At 29.7% G+C, this 19,658-nt stretch overlaps 3 protein-coding genes across 5 annotated transcripts in view; 2 read left to right on the top strand and 1 right to left on the bottom strand.

Annotated features, from left to right (window-relative positions):
* The window catches only part of LOC130666178 (pleckstrin homology-like domain family B member 2), a 46,100-nt gene extending 40,232 nt beyond the window's left edge, over positions 1–5,868 (bottom strand). Inside the window, exons 1-2 of one of the 2 annotated variants that reach the window (XM_057467007.1) lie at positions 5,851–5,868; positions 4,839–5,306 (exon numbers count right to left, since the gene is read on the bottom strand). The gene's annotated coding sequence lies outside the window, so the exon portion shown is untranslated. Of the gene's footprint in view, positions 1–4,838; positions 5,307–5,850 lie in introns of those variants that run through there. The other variant, XM_057467006.1, reaches the window with a different exon arrangement.
* Positions 5,869–9,702: 3,834 nt separating this feature from the next.
* LOC130666180 (protein kish-A) lies at positions 9,703–11,372 on the top strand. Of its 2 annotated transcripts, none has more exons than XM_057467010.1 (3): positions 9,703–10,033; positions 11,004–11,113; positions 11,197–11,372. In XM_057467010.1, the coding sequence occupies exons 1-3, from the start codon at positions 10,031–10,033 to the stop codon at positions 11,300–11,302; spliced, it is 219 nt and encodes a 72-aa protein (XP_057322993.1). In that variant the 5' UTR covers positions 9,703–10,030; the 3' UTR covers positions 11,303–11,372. The 2 variants fall into 2 exon arrangements, with proteins under 2 accessions (XP_057322993.1, XP_057322992.1); XM_057467009.1 differs by lacking the exon at positions 9,703–10,033 and adding an exon at positions 10,197–10,262.
* A 152-nt stretch (positions 11,373–11,524) lies between these two features.
* LOC130666179 (dynein axonemal light chain 1-like) lies at positions 11,525–17,117 on the top strand. The gene is made up of 2 exons (XM_057467008.1): positions 11,525–13,778; positions 16,832–17,117. The coding sequence occupies exons 1-2, from the start codon at positions 13,302–13,304 to the stop codon at positions 16,994–16,996; spliced, it is 642 nt and encodes a 213-aa protein (XP_057322991.1). The 5' UTR covers positions 11,525–13,301; the 3' UTR covers positions 16,997–17,117.
* The last annotated feature ends 2,541 nt before the right edge of the window (positions 17,118–19,658 follow it).

Below are 19,658 nucleotides of genomic sequence, written 5' to 3' on the forward strand. Positions count from 1 at the left end.
GTAAATAATAATTTTTTAACAGGACACCTGATTTAGATTTTTAATTTGGCATTTGAAAGATCTTGTCAAAACAGATTCATCCAAAATATTAATTTAATCGGTGAACATTTCATTCAAAAAATGAATTTTCCGGAAACTCTTTTTTTGCAGATAACTTGTCAACTACTTTTGTGGAGTAATTCAAAAATTTATTTCTGCTTTGAGACCTAAGAAACTGCGCCAAATGTCGCTGTCAGAGTTATTAATAAAAAATTAATATATATTTTATTGGCAAGAAATTCTTGAAATTACCCTTTCTTACGAATATATAAATGGTTGATAATCTAAAATAGTCAAACACTAATAAAAACTTATTCAATTCTACCAGTGAACAACTTTGTTTTGATTGCTGTCTAATGAATCCAATCGAGTTATACGTTTATCATAAGTTTGGATGTCACGAAATAATATTTTCTGAACAGCGGAATTTAAAATCATTTACTACTAAGTAAATATAAAATCTCTAGCGAATTCGGTTATACCGAAAAAATATCTAAAAGACAACATGGTATTTGAGTACGATTTCAGTATGTTTTTAGTATAATTCTAAAAGTATACTCAAATTATACTCATCCATACTGATAACTTAGGTATGTTTTTGAACCATTTATACCGAAGTTATATTGAGATAGAAGAAAGAAAAATTGCTTAGATATCGATATATGTATTCAAATATATTAGTTGAATAATTTATTTATGTATGTTTTTTAATAAACAATAAAAAGAAAATACTAATGGATTGACGTTTCGAACTTGTGACCTACCACTTGAGAGTCTCGTGAAGTACTTTTCATGCTGTCACAGATCTGGATTAAATGAACAATTTTATTCTTATTTATCGTATGTTTTTTTTATATCCATTATGTTTTTGCTAACTATTTCCATTGTTATTGCAAAAGAATCAAATAAATTAATGATAATTGAATATCTATCAAACATAAACAGAAATATTTTTTTCAGAACTGAAATTTTTTTTTTAGTGAAAATAATTAAAATAATATTTTTACAATTTTTTATGTATTCAATAAACTTATTTACTTCAAACTTCAAAGAAACATTTTTCCTTTTTCACAGGTGACTTAAATAGAAAGATTTTTTCCTCATCCTATATGATTTCAGTATAATTTGAGCATAAATCGAGCTGGAAATACCCAAGCGGCACAAAAAAAAAATTGTTGACTTTATGTTAAATTTAAAACGACAATTTGTTATCATGAATTTAAGTAAACCAATTGTTAACTTGAATTCAACAAAAACTCAAAAATTTTTTTTTGTGCCACTTGGGTAGATTTTTTCTCAATATCATTTTCCCGAGTAGAAATTTTGGCCTGACACTAGCCAGGGCCGGACCCGGCTTTCCTGCTTCGTACCTGACTTGGCATGTAACGCAGATGAGTACTCCGGACCCAATCCGGCATGCCTGGCCCGGGCCCTGTTGGGCGTGCCGGCTATGAAACTGCTCCGGCAAGCCTGGCATAAGCCCTTAGAAATTTATTTGACCAAATTCTTATCGTTACATTGGGAGTTAAAATTACTTTTATAAAAAAAAAACTATTCTCGATCAAAAAGTTTACATGTTACAAACATTAAGAATTTTTTTCAAAAGTATTTCATTTCGCAATAAGTAATTTGAAGACTTGCAATAAATTAATTTCTTTGATCGAGAATGTATGTTTTTTCAAAAGTAATTTTTTTCTCAGTCCATGGATTAATGGGGCTTTAAAAATATAAAGTAAAATTAATTTCATTAATTTTTTTTTTGTTATTACTGATACATTATACAAGTGGTACATCCTTATAAATCGATTTTTTTTATTACTTTCTTCTAATCGCATCAATCGATGAATATTCCAATCTCTAGCATTATTCGTCGCTGATGCTAAACCTCCCTGAATTTCATTATCATCTAAGGTTGTATTTGAACTACTACGTAAAATTCTTCTTATTACTTCTAAAACAGAAAATTATATACTTTTAGCACAATTTTTCTTTTTTTTGTTAGATTATAAAATAAAATGATAGCACTTCAAAATTAAAAAAAATTCTATTTAGTAATTTAAAATTAATTCATTTACCTGTTATACATAAAAAAAACGGTGTATCTTTGAAGATTTTTTTATTATTATTGGTCGTGTTTTTTATCGCCACATATAATAATACAACATCTCGAGTCAGATAAACTCGCAAAATTAAGCCGATATTTTTTGATGTTTTTTTTTGTTGCTCACTATATAGGATAATCGGGTCACCTGAAAAATATAATAATATTAGCTGTAGCTCTTTGAAGCATTTAATATAACGTTTTTTATAAATTATTTAATAATTAATAACAACTTACTAAATCATGAAGAAATTTATGGCTATTTAAAATTTTTGCATTAAATTTTTTAAAATCTTCATTATTTTCAAGAGGAAAATGAAATGAAAAATCTTCCTTTTCTCCTTCTTCTCCTCTTTCACTTCTTTTTTCGGCTTCTTCTTCAAAACTCAGTTATTAGATATAATTATTAATAGTACAAAATGTCACAAAATTTTAAAATATCGATGTGCACTCCACAATTTTTTAAAATAAAATAAGGTCGTAGGCAAGTAAAAGTACTTTACTTTATACTTTAAGCCAGTAACCTTCTGTACCGACAACGCAAGAGAGCAAAAAAATAGATTTTCCATCTGTACTTGAAGAAAGACAAGAAAAAGAACTTCATTGTTACTACGAATATGAGTACCCGTATATACTACCCAGTTTAAGTAAATACCATAATATTCTACCGATAGAAATAAATTTACATTGTCAAGCCTCTTAATCCTCAAACCCATAACAGTAATAGCTTTTCATTTTTACGTATATATATTTACTATTTTTTTGGTACAGTCTGCAATCACAGACGCCCGGGAAATTTTCCATTGTGTGAAACAGACAAGGCTATTGAAGCATTAGAATCAGAACCAATACGCTGAAGTAAAGTATTTTGATCTTTACATTATATAAAAAAATAATTTATTTAATTATAGAAATAGCCCATTAAATGTAGTTGACAGTCCCAAAAAAGTTATTATTTTTCTTATTGATTTGTTATTAAAAACTACATTCAAATTGTAGTCATAAATTTCGCTCGGGTTTTTTTTTTTATGACAAAAATACGATTAAGATTTCGAAATATTTTTAGTCGTTGGACTTTAAAATTTTTTGCAAACCAGAATGCAAAAAATATATTAGTCCTGTAAAATAACTTATTAAAAGAAAAAAAAAATTGAGCTTAAATTTTACAAAATAAATCTCTATCGTATTTAAAGAATAACTTTTTTCTTTCAATTCTGTCTACTAAAAAGAAAATTCATTTTTACATCAGGTATTCCTGAAGTGTTCCTGTCCAGTTCCTGACCAGGAAAGCCTCGCACGGCTCTATAATTTTAGCCGAGGGTTTTCAAAATCCGTTTTCCATCCGGTCCTCTTCCGGCAAACCTTAGACTACTCGAATAGTTTTAATGTTGGGCTATCCTGATCTATGCCCTGTCCGAAACTGATCAGGTAAGACTACGGCATGCCCTCTCCGGCATACCGTAGTGGTACCTGACCTGGCCCGGATATAGTGTCAGGCATTACATCAGGTATTTTCTACTCGGGTTTAGTACGAAAAATTTAAAAATATACCCAAAACATGAGAAGATTTGAGTATAATCTTGGTATGAATTGGGTATAATTCTTAAAACATACCAAAATGTTATTCATTTTCTACTATACCGGAAATAAACACAAAAATAACTTAAATTTTCGGTATAAACAAATTCGCTAGGCATACTACTATAAAAATGTTTAGTAGCTATTAAAAGTGAAACAAATATACTATCATTACCTTTTCTCCAAATATTTTTTAGAAACACTACTAAAAACATTATAAAAAGACTGTATATCTGTTTTATTTTAACTAAGTGACAATTAATTATGCAAACAATTATTGCTAAAAAAAATATTACCAGACCACATCCAAAACCAATGATGAACGTTTGATTGGCGCGATTTGTTTACAGAGAATTTATCGTTTTATCGTATCGTTTCGTTTCATAATAGATTTTCGAATTGATATTAAAGATTTACAAACAAAAATGTATATTTCATTTTACAAAAAACGAAATTAAATTTAAAACAATATACACAAAATCGTTTGACCGCTTAGGTGCATTTAAGAGTCCCGATAGCACTTACTGTCAGTGAATCTACTTTGAAATTACAACGTCGTATTGTTTATGTTACTTTAATAAGTGATTCGATGATATAACATAATCATACAATTTTCTTGTTCATATTGAGCGTTTTATTTTTAATCAAGTATTTACAAACTCAAAATCAATCAAATCAACTGTCTCAACACAATATTTGAAAATGTGATAATATTCTCGATCTTGCATAATAATTTGTAACAATAAAACAATTGTGTAGAGAATTATTCCACTGATTTTCATTGTAATTGATTATATTTAAAAGTTCCATGCAATAAATTTATCAATTTTTACAATTTACTATATCTGAATCATGACATAATCAATAAATTTATAAAATAGATATGACCTGAATTTAAATACATGGAATAGACAAAAAAAACAGTTGTTATTCTTTGCTTTTAAATCAAATTATTATAAAATTAATAAATCATTACTGTCATGGTTATTCTTGTAATTCAGTGATTTACGTTGATAGAAATATAATAAATTTGAATTTTAAATGTTAACAATTTGGATTTTTATTCAAATATTGACATATTGTAAATATTTCATAAATCAAAAAGTAAAAAAGGACTTACTAGTGGGATCGAGCTAGTGTGTCGATCGAAGATCTTAACCACACAACTCAAGCGGCGTCCAATACAACGGATAAAAGTTTTGTCTGAGCCTTTAAAATTTCATTGCAGAGCTTACGCGACACTTAGTTTAAATAATTATGTATTTTTAACCGCGCTATTTTCATAATTTAAGATTAATGTTATTAATTTCAAATATATCACATCAATTGTATTTAACTATTGTATCGCACTGATGTAAAAACAAAGAATCGACAATTTAACTCAATCGTAGCAACGAGCTCCATGATACTATGAAGTTTTACATGTATCCACCAGTATTCACAACTTGATCCAATGACGTGCAATGACGGCAAGATATGAGCATGGAGGTGAAGTGAAAGGAGAATGTAGCCGAGGCAGATGGCATGACGAAAATCATCGAATGATAGCGGAAATTACCGAACATTTCCAAGAATGCGTTGCCTACATCTAAAAAATATTAATTTTCCATTTCAGTTTGAGATAAAAAAAATTGTTAATATATTGAAAAATTTTTGAAAATACAAAAAAATAATAAGGGATATCAATTCTTTAATTCAAAATAAACCGTTTTGTTTATCCATCTAAACTTTCTTAAGTTTTTGTAAGTTATAAAAAAAGCCTATCATCTATACTCAATTCATGATGTCTCATCATTTTCTACAAAATAAATAAATTTTATAAGCATATTAAAATTCGTTTTAATTATTGAAATTTATTTTCATAAGTATTAAATTATGAACGAAGCTACCCACGATTTTTATATACTAGCTCTATACTAATCTATACAATATTGTTTTAGATTAAATAAAATTTTATTAGTCACTTTCAAACGATAATTTTTATTTAACTCAAAGTTAACGCCCAAATCAACTTGATGTTAGACATTTAAAAATATAATATTCAAAAATTTGAAACAGATATTTTTCAACAAAAATATATACCTAAGTGAATAAAATGTTTTTCTTTTTTTTGTAATGTAGAAGAAATTTACCCTAAACAAAAATTAAACTTCGGTTTCAGTCTCAGAAACCTCAATATTCCTTTGCCCTTTTATTTAACGCACGGAAAGTAATCACATATCACCACTCAAAGGTCCTCAATGAGAACTGTCAAGTATAAATGAGAATCCCGGGAAAAATCATAGGGTCTGATCATACCTACACAGAACGAAATTTTCATTAAAAATTACCATTAAATTCGTAGTAATCGTGGGACGTTATGAAAATTCTGATCTAATGATCTTTTTTTTCTATAATTATTCAGATATACAATGTAAAAAATAAAGAAAAAGTCGTTAATTTGCTACTGTAGTATGACGGTAAAATATAATTAAACGTTAAAAATTAATAAGATAAATAAATATTTTTTCTGCCCTCCGGCCGGAAAGTGGCAACTTTCGGGCCGCTGCCCCAAACGAAGTTGCGACTTTCCGGCTTCGTCGAGCAGAAAAATAGTATACGCACCTTGGCCAGTAAAAAAGAAAGCCTCAGACCACATGTTTGTCAGCCTCGGCTTCGCCTCGGCCAACAATTACATGTGCTCTGAGACTTTTCTTATTTTACTGGCCTAGGTATGTAATATACTATTTATAGTTTTAAAGTTAAAAATTACAGAAAAATCAAATGTTTTTGCTGTAGCTATTGAAAAATTTACCATATTTTGTAATAAATACAGTCGAATCGCGTTTTGATTCCACCTGCAGGGGTGTAGGAGAATATAATTCTAAGAATTCCTGTACCCCCACTTCTGTTCAATAGTTGAATATATTTCCCCTACTTTACAAGTGTGTGAGAGCGTACGTGTTTATCTTAATAATCGCGTTATGAGCCCGCGATAAGTCCGTAACTATTAGTCCATTAATTTATAATTAATTATTTAACTATTTATTATAATAACACGGATTCTATGATTATTATAGCAATAATAATTATTAAATATGTTATTAAAAGTTGTATTTTGTATTTTCATTAAAAAATAACATTTAATTCGTCTCACCAACGTTTCGGTCTCATATCAAGAGACTGAAATGAATTTTTTTTTTAGTTCATGGAGGGGGAATGTCTTCAAGAGAAATATAAATCGACGGACTCATAACGCGACTCGAGTCTATTAATCTAAATAACAGTATCGTGTATCGTTCACCAATTTTAAGGCGACGCTGCAATCGTTCTCAAATTGTCAATTGTTTAAAAATGACATGTTAGTGGTTAACTGTTGGTGAATCGCAATTAATTTGAAATCAAGTACTATAAAATTGTGATTTATTTTGTCCTCCAATCTATGTAAGTATATTAAATTAATTAAATGATCTATTTTATCATCATTAATTAATTAACTAATTAATAATTATTGTAAAAATACATGTTATATACATAATGAGATAAAACAAAAAAATATAAAATCAATAAAAAATAGACGAACCAACTGACACAATGTAATGTTAATATATCTACATTACTTTTTATCTGACATCTATAAGTAGTAATATTTAAACAAATATGGATAACAATCGTATATTAACGCGAGTTAATTAACAGAATATTATTTTTGTTAAAATAAACTTAAATTACATTTTTTATTTTTTTTTAATATTATTACCGTACATACTGTATAGTAAACATTTGAACTGACATAACCTTAAAAAAATTAGTACAGTAGGACCCCGTTATATGACTACGCGTTATAAGACTCTTTCGTCTTTCCCCCTCAATTTGTTGAAACTCGTTCGAAACGCATTCCCCACCAACAACACAATAAAAGTTTTGCGCCAAAACCTCGTTATAAGATTAATGACGATTACGACTAAAATCGAGATAAAATGTATATACATAAAGATTTTAGATTACATAAATTATTTCCATAAAGAATACTTAAAATTACGTGGTATTACATAGGTAATTAACAGAAAAGAATGACAAAATTTTGTTTTTTTATGATTATATATAAAATAGATATACTGTATAATAGAGTAAAGTTGAACCGAATACATAAATAAAACGCAAAACGGTGCTAGTCTTATAGCGAGGTTTGAGCGCAGGCGCTGTTAAGCACAATCGTGGGGCTACCTCAATTGCAAGAATTTTTTCCCCTTCAGCCCCGAGTTAGTCTTATAACAAAGTCCTACTGTATATCTAATTAATTAAATTAAACTAAAAATAAGTTTTTATTAGCAATAAAAATTTTAATACACATGATAATAACTTGATAATGTAATTTCTGTCACAGAATGAAAATCATCTTACATTTTTAATTAAAAACGAATCTCTTATAAAAAATAACAAATTTATTGTGTACATCTAGTTATACTAAAAATATACATTTTAATTATATTTACGGCCAAATTATCGATTGTTAACGAAGTCTACTGATGGAAAAGGTGTAAGTAACTTTAATATGAAAATGAGCAACGATTAAGAAAAAAAAAAGAAATTCACTAGCTCGAATTATTATAAAGAACGTGAACAAGACCGACATTTTCAAGCTATTAATCCTTATGGCGATTGTCATCAACTTAATATATTTATGTAAGTTAATACATGAGTGCATTTGGAGTAAAAATTTAAACTGTTATTTATTTATATTTTTTTCTTTCAGTATAAAACGTCAAAGATTTATCGAATTAAATATCGAAATTTGTGAAATTTTCAAGAGCGAAAACCTTTTTACTTATTATTATACTCGATACAGACGAGTAATTCATGATATACAATATATTGATAAAAATTGGTATTTGTACTTTCAAAAAAATAAAAAAACATTTTTCCAACTTGTTAAAAAATTATTAAATAATTAAATTTTTTATTTTTATTTATAAAAAAAAATATGACCAATTTTTCAAATATTTTATATAAAAGAATAATAAAAAATTAATATAAATCTACATTTTTTAAGGTAAGCATAATTTTAATAATTATTTATGTACAATTTTATTTTTCCGGAAAGCTGCAGTAAAAATATTTTTTACTAAATTTTAAAGCAGCCCTGATAGCCACATTTTAAATATAATTGCTCAGCAAGTTCTGCAGTGAAACATTTTCGGCTAACTTACCGACAAGTTTCTGGAAAGCCTCGGCTAGATAATACTTGCTTGCAAGTTGATGTAAATCTACTGCCGTCATCTGAATGTAATTTGTCAGAAAAACTTGCTGTCAATTTGAGTGAAACTTTCAATCAACTTAACGTCATTGTCTGACAATAACAATTGTTGTCAAATTGAATTCAAGTTACAAACAATTTACTGTCAACTTAAAGGTAACTGCTCTCCAACATTTTTCTTTAAGTTGGCTTTTGAATACGGCAGTAGCTTGAAGTTAACTTGTGGATAAGGTGGCTATTAGGGAAACTACAGTAAATTTTACTTATGCAGTTATCTTCAAGTTGACAGTAAATTGTCTGTAACTTAAATTCAATTTGACTACAATTGTTATTGTTCGACAATAACGTTAAGTTTATTAAAAGTTTCACTTCAAATTGACAGCAAGTTTTTCTGTCAAATTAGATTCAGATGACGGCAGTTGGTTTGCATCAACTTGCACGCAAGTATTATCCAGCCGAGGCTTACCAGAAACTTGTCGTTGAGTTAGTCGAAATTGTTTCTCTGCAGAACTTGCTGAGCAACTATATTTAAAGTGTGGCTATCAGGGCAAATTTATACTTAACAATATCCACAATTTAACGCCAAAAAATACTCAACAATTTTTCAAGTCAAATTAACAATAAATTGATGTAAAAGTTTGCCTGAAAATTGACGAATAATTTTTTCTAGTCAACTTTTGAAGTGAATTTGCATTCTAATTCGGGTAATAAAGTTACGTAAAATTGTATAGCAAGTTGTATATAAATTGTTGTCAAAAACGGAAAAGTCCGAAGTTGACGGAAATTTGACGAAAAATTCAAGGAAACTTTTGTAAGTAAATTTTTGCTAAAGCAAACTGTGCTATTAGGGTAGCCAACCTTACAAATTACGGAGCGTGGCACATTTTCACCGTCAAGTCTATCAGACGGGGACACAATTACCATCAAATGAAATGTCAACTCTCAGATGTCAATCCTGAATCGGTTTCAACGAGTAAACTGTCAACATGGCAATGTTTAGTTGAAGAACCTTATGTATATTAATTTATTTAAATATTGATAATATTTTTTCCAAAGATAAAAATAACAGACGCATTATGGTAAGAATTTTTTTCTCATTTAATTTAATTTATTGGTGTTGATAAAGTTAGTTCTATGTGAGATTTGTAATGAATCATTATTCTTATTCAATTCCAATAAATTTACTTGTTTTTATTTATTAATATTGCAATTATAAATACATAATATATATTAATTTTGCTACCGTGATTTTGAACAATGTTATTAATTGCATATAAAAACGTGTTATTAAAACAAGAAACAGTGAAGGCAAAATTGTCTACATTCGTTTTAGATTGTTTTTGTGTTTAATTATTATAAATTCGTAGTTCATAATTTTTCACGAGTGACGCAAATCTTGTGTATATACTTGTATTGGAAAAAAATAATGTTTATTAAAATTATTTTTATTCAGATTTATTTAAAATAAAAATGAAATTTCTCGCTAATATTTAAGCACATAACCTTACAATCTTGAACTTTAAATTATAAATAATATCAAATATGAAGTACAAAATTATACATAAACATATGATACTGAAGTTAGTAGACTTCTAATAATTTTAGGATTCTTTTTTAAACGATAAATTATGAAAAAAAAATTATTTGAAAAAATTGCACTTATAGTTTTTTGAATTTTCTACATGTGCATATTTTTAGTTTTTTTTAAATTAAATTGTTTAAAAAAATCTGAAAATTATTAGACGTTGGTTAACTTCAGTATCATCATAAACATTTTACTCTATTCTTTATTCAACTTGTTTTGATTTTATTTCTAATATAAATTCTTAGATAAGACCATTTTTTTCCCCTGATTAAACAAAATGATTAAAAATGATTTCACACGTTAAATGTCCATAAGAGACAGGATTAGAAATGATTTGAAGGATTAAAAAGTATTTAAAATGATTAAAAAACAAATCATTTTAAATCATTTTTAATCATTTTGTTTAATCAGGGTCGTAATATTTTGTAAATTTAAAAAATAACGTCTAAATTGTTTTTTTGCAGTCAGCTCTTTTTAATTTTCAAAGTCTCATGACAGTGATTTTATTGCTAATATGCACGTGTGCTTATGTGCGATCAATCATGCCGCGTATAATAGATGGCAAAAAAGTTGGGTGAGTTTATGTTACTTACTATATTTTTATTTGATGTATGATTTTAATTTGTTCATATATTTATTAGCTAATTATATTTACAGCGTTGGAGGTATATTTTGGAAATGTGCAAGAATTGGTGAAAGAAAAAGTCCCTACATAGCAATTGGTTGTCTATTTATGGCATTCAGTATATTATTTTGTTCTTAAACAATAATTCTTTAAGCAAACAATTAACTTTAACAAAAAAATTTTTTTTTAAATAAACTGATTAAAATTAGTTTATGGAATGGTAATTTTTTTTTATAAAGAGCAAACAAAATCAAAAAAAACTTTAAATAGGTGATTGATTAACACTTTGGTGAATAAGTAAAATGTTTTGATAATCTTCAACTAACACACTCTTTCAATTTTATTGAAACCACTACTGGTTTATAATATTGCTCATAATATCACAGTTCAAAGTCTTCAGTTGTGGACATGAAACGAGACAAAAGTGTTATATAATTCGTCTTTTGCTTTAACAAGTGAAGGTAAACAATTTTTGACTCCATGCAATTAGTGATGAAGCTTAGAAACCTTTCAAGGAAAGTTTTTAGCGTTGTTTGGAATCTTAACAGAAGGATTAAAATTTTATTCTTTTGAAAATGTTTATTCGTTTAAGACAAGAATTGTTTTTAAATATTTATCAATTGTATAAGTACGACGCATGTATAACTCAGCCGTCAGCGAGCTTACTAAATGTGAAACTCTATCACGTTAAACTCTACCACTGCATGTCTGTTTAATAACATCTCATTAAAATATTGACCTTCTTTGAAATTTTCCCAATAAAAGAATACCACAATAAAATCACTGCAGAATGAAATTACTACTATATATATTAGGGTGCTTCAAAAAAAAACTTTAATTTTTTTTTTTTGCTCTTACCCCATAAAACGTTAGTGGTTGTCGAGAAAAAAATCCTCCGAAAAGATGGGCTCTCTAGCTCAACTCTAAGAGGTCGCTATTTTAATTTTAATTTCCCATCTGATTAACACGTAAAAATTTATTTTTTCATTCAAAGTGTAATTACTCGTACACTGCTCAATATTTTTCAAATCTATACATAAATCTTCAAATTTGATTTCTCAAGCTTTCCAAAACCCTATGACAAGTCATAATTATCCCTAATTGAAGCTAGCAAAAAAAAAATCGAAAATTAACAATTTCATTTTGAAATACAAAATCGATACTTTTCAGATAGCTTCAATTGGCATTTGAATAATGGTAATTATGACTTGCCATAGGGTTTTGGAAAGCTTGAGGACTCAGTTTTGAAGGTTTATGTATAAATTTGAAAAATATTGAGCAGTGTACGAGTAATTACACTTTGAATGAAAAAATAAATTTTTACGTGTTAATCAGATGGGAAATTAAAATTAAAATAGCGACCTCTTAGAGTTGAGCTAGAGAGCCCATCTTTTCGGAGGATTTTTTTCTCGGCAACCACTAACGTTTTATGGGGTAAGAGCAAAAAAAAAAATTAAAGTTTTTTTTCGAAGCACCTTAATATATATAATATATGTACGATATAACCCGGCGTTCTCCGACGATAGCAACCACAGTTCTACACCAATCTGAATGAAAATTTATATACCTATTCTTTAGTTTTGATATATTGTAACCGGACTTCATTATGTGTGGACTCATGACGAATAGCCATATAATAATTTATATCTAATAGTATTAGTTACAAGCCGAAAAACTAGGTAGATATAAGCAGATCATAAAGATAAGTGTGATTATACATAATCAATATATAAATTCAATTACGGTTTTATTTTACCCTGTCTAATTGCATATGATCAGGCCTACTTTCTTTGAGAAATTTAATTTAATTTTATCATAACTGAAATTTCGAAGTGGTTTAACTTCTTTCTTGTTGATTGATATCACTTGTTTTCGACACAATATGTGTGGTTTCATAATATCAAATTTTTTACTTTTTGCATTACATACAAAGTCTAAATCGATTATTGTAGCTTAGTAACTGCCGGTGCTAAGTAACAGAGAATCAATTTAATACTTCAAGTTAGTATTCCCTGTAATTGTAAATAAGTATTCAAGTCAGAAAGAGTTTTTACTTTTCTTATTTAAATATATTTTCCATTGATAGAAAACATTATAAAGAGTACTACTCATTAATTAAACATATAGTAGATAACAAATGTCAATTTTAAAACCTACAACGTGTAAGGACGCTGCTCGACGCTGGGAAGAAGATAATAAATGTGATGCTTCATCTGCGCTGGACGTAGATTTGAGTTTTCAATGGCCTCCTGTAGAAAAAATGGATAATTCTCTATCTTTATTTTCAAAATGTCGAAAATTATCATTATCGACAAATATGATTGAAAAAATTGTTGGAATAAGTTCTCTAAAAAATCTAAAAATACTATCACTAGGACGAAATGTTATAAAAGGATTTACTGGTCTTGAACCACTCGCTGAAACTCTCGAAGAACTATGGATTTCATATAATTCTATAGAAAAAATGAAAGGTATAGCAACAATGAAAAATTTAAAAGTACTTTATATATCAAATAACCAAGTGAAGGAGTGGAATGAATTCATGCGCCTTCAGGAATTGATGAACTTACGTGAACTACTGTTCGTCGGTAATCCGCTTTGCGAAAGTGTTGAGGTAATCGAATATTAGAATCATTCATATTATTAAGAATTAAGAAAAATTTTTTGAGAGAAAAATGGATTCAGATGTTTTTACGTAATAACTGGGAAAATATCTAGAGTGTTATAAATAATTTAAAATGTATACAAATTTTGCGTTGAAGGATTGTTATCTCTATTTTTTAACTTCCCGTTAAGAAAATAGGAAATTTTCAAAAATTCGGGAAGCTATTGGTTTCGGTCCGATTTTAAAAAATCGAATTTTTAAGATATCTTGACATTTTGAGGTTCTAGGAAGCTATTCTGATTAATTTCAAGATAATGTCCGAGTGTATGTATGTATGTATGTATGTATGTATGTACAGTAGGACCTCGTTATAAGACTATGCATTATAAGACTCTTCCTCACAATTTGTTAAAACTCGCTCAGAACGCTTCCGCCACCAACAACTCAATAAAAGATTTGCGCCGCAACGTCGCTATAAGACTAACGACAATTAAGACTAAAATCGAGATAAAATGTACATACATAAAGATTTTAGAACAAATAAATTATTATCATAAAGAATTCTTAAAATTTCGTGGTATCACATAATTAATTAACAGAAAATAACGACGTTCTGTTTATTTATGATTATATATGAAATAGATACACTGTGTGATAGAGTAGAGTTGAACCGAATACATAAATAAAATGCGAAATGGCGATAGTCTTATAGCGAGGTATGGGCGTAAACCCTGTTATCCCTTGTAGGAAAAAAAATATTGACAACGGGGCCAGTCTTGGCACAATACTGGGCTACCGAGGCTCGGCCTCCCAAGGTTGGTCCGAGATCCGACCAACGTTCAAGTGACGAGTCTTGGTTTGCCAGTCTTGGGCCAAGATTCAGCCAACACTCAAGTGACAAGTTTTGGTTTGCCAGTCTTGGGACAAGGTTCAGCCAATACTCAAGTGACAAGCCTTGGTTTGCCAGTCTTGGGACAAGGTTCAGCCAATACTCAAGTGACAAGCCTTGGTTTGCCAGTCTTGGGACAAGATTCAGCCAATGCTCAAGTGACAAGCCTTGGTTTGCCAGTCTTGGGACAAGGTTCAGCCATTATGCAAGTGACAAGCCTTAGTTTACCAGTCTAAATAACAAATAGTACCTAAAAACCCCTCTGGCTTCTGTGAATAGCGTAACAGCCTAGTGGATAAGACGCTTTCTTAGCAGTCATGAAGGACCAGGTTCGACACCCAGCAAATGCAAAAAAAAAATTAGTTTCATCGATCCACCTGATTTCTCTGTGTACAAATTTATTTCCATATCTTACCGTCCCGCACATGTCTACTAATATTTTTTTTTTTTTTTAATTTATTTTTAATAAGCATAGGTGCTTATTTAGCAACAGTCTTGGCACAACACTGGCTCTCGATATTGGGCCAATACTTAGATGCAGTCTTGGCACAACACTGTCACTCAAGCTTGGCTGGGTGTTATCATTTCGATGCTTCGACAGACTTGGGCCAAGCTTGGATTTCAAGCTTTCCCCAGAGTTAATAAGTCTTGCGCCAAGCCTCGGCCAAGCTTGGGCCTATTGTTTCTTCCTATATGGGATAAGCACAATAGTAGGGGTACCTCAATTCCAAGAGTTTTTTCTCCTACAGCCCCGAGCTAATCTTGTAACGAGGTCCTACTGTACGTACGTACGTACGTATGTAAATATCTGTAACTTTTGAACGGATGAACTGATTTTTAACGGCAAGGGGGCATTCGACGCAGCTTGTTAATATCTAAAAGCTGTAAAAAATTGAGCTTGATCGGTAGAGCACTTTTGGAGATATTCCGAAAATAAAATTTAAAAAAAAAATGTATTTTTTTGAATAATTTGTAATGTGCTTGATGGATTGATTCCAAAATCTAATCAGCTCTGAAACTTTATAAGCCGCGTCGAATGCCATCTCAACAAACAAATTTGGTTTATTCGTTCAAGAGAAACCGTTGTCGAAAGAATTAAAAAAAAATCTGTCTATCGGTTGACCCTGCGGGCCAGCCCCAAAACTTCTTGCTGTTTTCGAGCTCCTTGAGCTCGAAAACATTGTTGTAAGTACATTTTCGAGCTCTTCGAGCTCGAAAATACTATTGTATCCCATTCTTTTCGAAAAAAACCGTTTTTAGCATTTCTTTCTCCCACGATATCTCACGAACGAATCGACCGATTTCAATGGTTGAGGCGGCAATCGACGCGTTTTATTAAGTTCTAGAGCTGATTAGACTTTGAAGTTGATCATATAAGTCGTTTCTGAGAAATCAATAAAAAACTACACAAAAAAAAATTTTTTCTCGTAATTCGCCAATATTTTCGAGTCTACTCGATCAAAAAGATCTGAAATTTTCAGAAAAGTTGATGGCCAACAAGCTCTTTTGATTGCCGCCTTAACCATCAAAATCAGTTTATTATTTAAAAAGTTATAAAGAATTTACATACACACACACACACACACACACACACACACACACACACACACACACACACACACACACACACACACACACACACACACACACACACACACACACACACATACAGACACTCTGACATCATTCTGAAAACAGTCAGAATATCTTCCTAGGACCTCAAAACGTCGACACCTAATGGAATTTCGATTTTCACAAATCGGGCTGAAAACAATAACTTTCCAAATTTTTCGAAAATCGTCGATTTCCTTAGCGAGAAATTGAAAATTTTACTGTTTAGTTTTTTTAAAATTTCTCAAGAACGACTAGATAAATCAATTCTAAAATCTAATCTGCTTTAGAACTCAATAAAACGCGTCGATTGCCACCTGAACCGTCTCAATCGGTCAATTCGTTTGAGATATCGTTGGGGAAAAAATGGTAAAAAACGTTTTTTTTTTTTAAAGAACGGCATACAAAAGTAGTATAGAGCTCGAAGAGCTCGAAAATGTGTCACAACAATTTTTTTGAGCTCAAGGAGCCGTTGAATCGGTATATTTATTCTTTTGCAAAAAAAAAAAAAAAAAAAAAAAAAAAACAGTTCTTGTTTTACTATTTTATTTTCTATTCGTAGGTGGATCTTTGGAGAGTCGATGTAGCTAAACGGTTACCAAGCTTAGAAAAGCTAGATGGTGAACCGTTAATTAGAACGGAAGATAGTTCTGTACAACCAGCTCAAACATCAGGAAAGTCAGACAATTCGATAGTAGGGGAAAGTGGGATAACTACGAACACTTAAAAACATAAGCTAATGTTCAACAAATTAAATAGAAATTTAGTTATAACTAAAAATAAATGATAATTTAGTAGTTAAATAGTAATGTTGATTATTAATCATCAATATTAATCATTATGATTTATTCATCAAGTACAATTATTAAAATTCATAAAATTTTATTAGTTTGCATTTTTTTTTCGGTGTCACGACTTAATATCATAGTCATAATATCATGTAATATTTTGACGTAATGCTATCTCACCTCATAGGCGGTGATATTTTTTCGTATAATCCCTGTTTAGAAAATCTCATAGAATCCAATAGATTCTCATAAATTCCCATAGAGGTTCTATAAGAATGAATGAGCTTTATGAGAAGTGCTATAGTTCAGTATAGGGCCGAAGTAAACTTGTCGCACGCAACCCTATCCAAAAATTCCCATAGAATACACTCAACTGCGACAAAAACCGCATAGAAACCAATACAGTCTATAGGATTCTATGCGGTTTTTGTCGCAGTTGAGTGGATTCTATGGGAATTTTTGGATAGGGAAATTTACTTGTCGCATGCAGATTATCGTATAACCTACAAAAATGTCGCGGCAACAGTTGAATCAGCAAAAAGCTACTTGTTGAACAAAACAGCGAGCACTAAAATAGTACTTATATTGCATTAATAACAAAAAAATGTATGTTCAACTCGTGTGGTGTTGTCGATTACCCACACGAGCAAATGAGCGCACTCACTTCGTTCGTGTTGTACAATATACTATTTTCTTTCTATTTTATTTTTATTTATTTTTTGAATTATTTATTTCCGGCTTTTATTGTTGCTCTCGTAGTACAAGGTTCTATTCGGGTTTCTGATTCCACCCCCTCCCTCTCCCTTCTCCGATTGTCGATTTTCTCATCGTCGTGCATCTAATTGATTGCATTCTTGTCTCTATTACGAATAACTGATTTAGTCGGTACATTATATAGTTGTTTGAATCTTTATATGAAAAATCATCAGAAAAATTTCAGCAGATTCACGGGCTTGAACCGCCAACCTTTCGTGAACAGAGTATAGTCCCTGAAACTTAGAGCGCTTGGCCACCGCATGCGTATGAGAATCGAAAGTTATTTTCGTACTTAAATGGATGACGGTAGCGCATAAAATTTATTGCATCAAGCAATAAAATTTGCTGAGGCTGATACATACTTTTTACGAATTGACGAAGTATAATATAGAGTTTCACATAGTCAATCATTGATTTTTCAGCAAAAATTTATTTATTCCCGTTTATATCATTGAATTTTACTGTTGACTAAGATTAATACTTGAAAACAACTCGTAAAGTTTTTTATTTAAAGGGTTTTACGAAATAATACTCTAACTAAATTTACTATTTTGTATCCTTTATATTTTCATTATTTGAGACTTTAATTTCTTATTTTACAAACGTCAAATATTTAAGCTTTGGGTGTTAATCTTTGAAGCTTAATTTTTTTAGTATTTACTTTCCCTTATTAAAAGAAGCAATTTAAAACTATTTGTAATGTTAGATACTCATAAGAAGGGTGATTCAAAAGTATTAAAAAGTATTTAAAATTTTTTGGAAGTTACTCCTTAAGAATCGATTTTCATATAAGGAGCCCGGTATGGAAAAAATATGAGGAGTAAAATACGTTCAACGAATGACCTCGTTACGACCGTTACGAGTTACGACTTTCACTTTTCAGGCGTGAGTGTATAGGGTATGCAGACTATATACGTATAGTATAGGGTATGGAGTATAGGGTATGGAGACTATATATGTATATTAGACTGATTCAAAAAAATCGACTAATTTTTTTTTCTTCATTATATCGAAAATATTGTTGGAAATGACGAAAAAAATATACTGTGAAAGTTTGAGCTCTTAATATTTATATTAACAACTGCCGCATCGCGATTTTCTATTTCCCGTTTAAATAACATGGGAAAATTTATTTTTTAAGGTTTGGAATTTTGTAGCTCTCGGTGTGACTAATACTTTTGAATGTTCAAGACATGTTCTCATGGGAAATTTGACGCTCTACAAAAAAGGTCTCTTATAATTTTTCGATATTTTTATTTCTTCAAAAGTAATTCGAAGTTAAAATTATTAGATTGACGATAAATTTTTACATTTTTTAAATTTTTTGACGCAACCATCAACTTTATCCGAAAATTTTAGAGGACATTTTTTGTAGAGCATTTTATTTCCTACAACTTATCTCCGAGAAAATTTTCGATATTTCTCATAGGTCGTAAGTTATGCGCAATTAACTGAAAATTTAATATAATTAATTTTAATCGACAAAATTTAGATTATTTAAGAAAATTTTCAGTTAATTGCAAATAACATACGACTTATGAGAAATATCGAAAATTGTCTTTGAGATAATTTGTAGGAAATAAAATGCTCTACAAAAAATGTCCTCTAACATTTTCGGATAAAGTTGATGGTTTCGTCGAAAAATTTAAAAAGTGTAATAATTTGTCGTCAATCTAACTTTAACTTCGAATTACTTTTGAAGAAATAAAAATATCGAAAAATTATAAGAGACCTTTTTTGTAAAGCGTCAAATTTCCCATAAGAATATGTTTTGAACATTCAAAAGTATTGGTCCCACCGTGAGCTACAAAATTCCAAGCCTTAAAAAATGAATTTCCCATGTTA

This window comes from Microplitis mediator, chromosome 3 (assembly GCF_029852145.1).
Source record: "Microplitis mediator isolate UGA2020A chromosome 3, iyMicMedi2.1, whole genome shotgun sequence".
Taxonomy (NCBI): domain Eukaryota; kingdom Metazoa; phylum Arthropoda; class Insecta; order Hymenoptera; family Braconidae; genus Microplitis; species Microplitis mediator.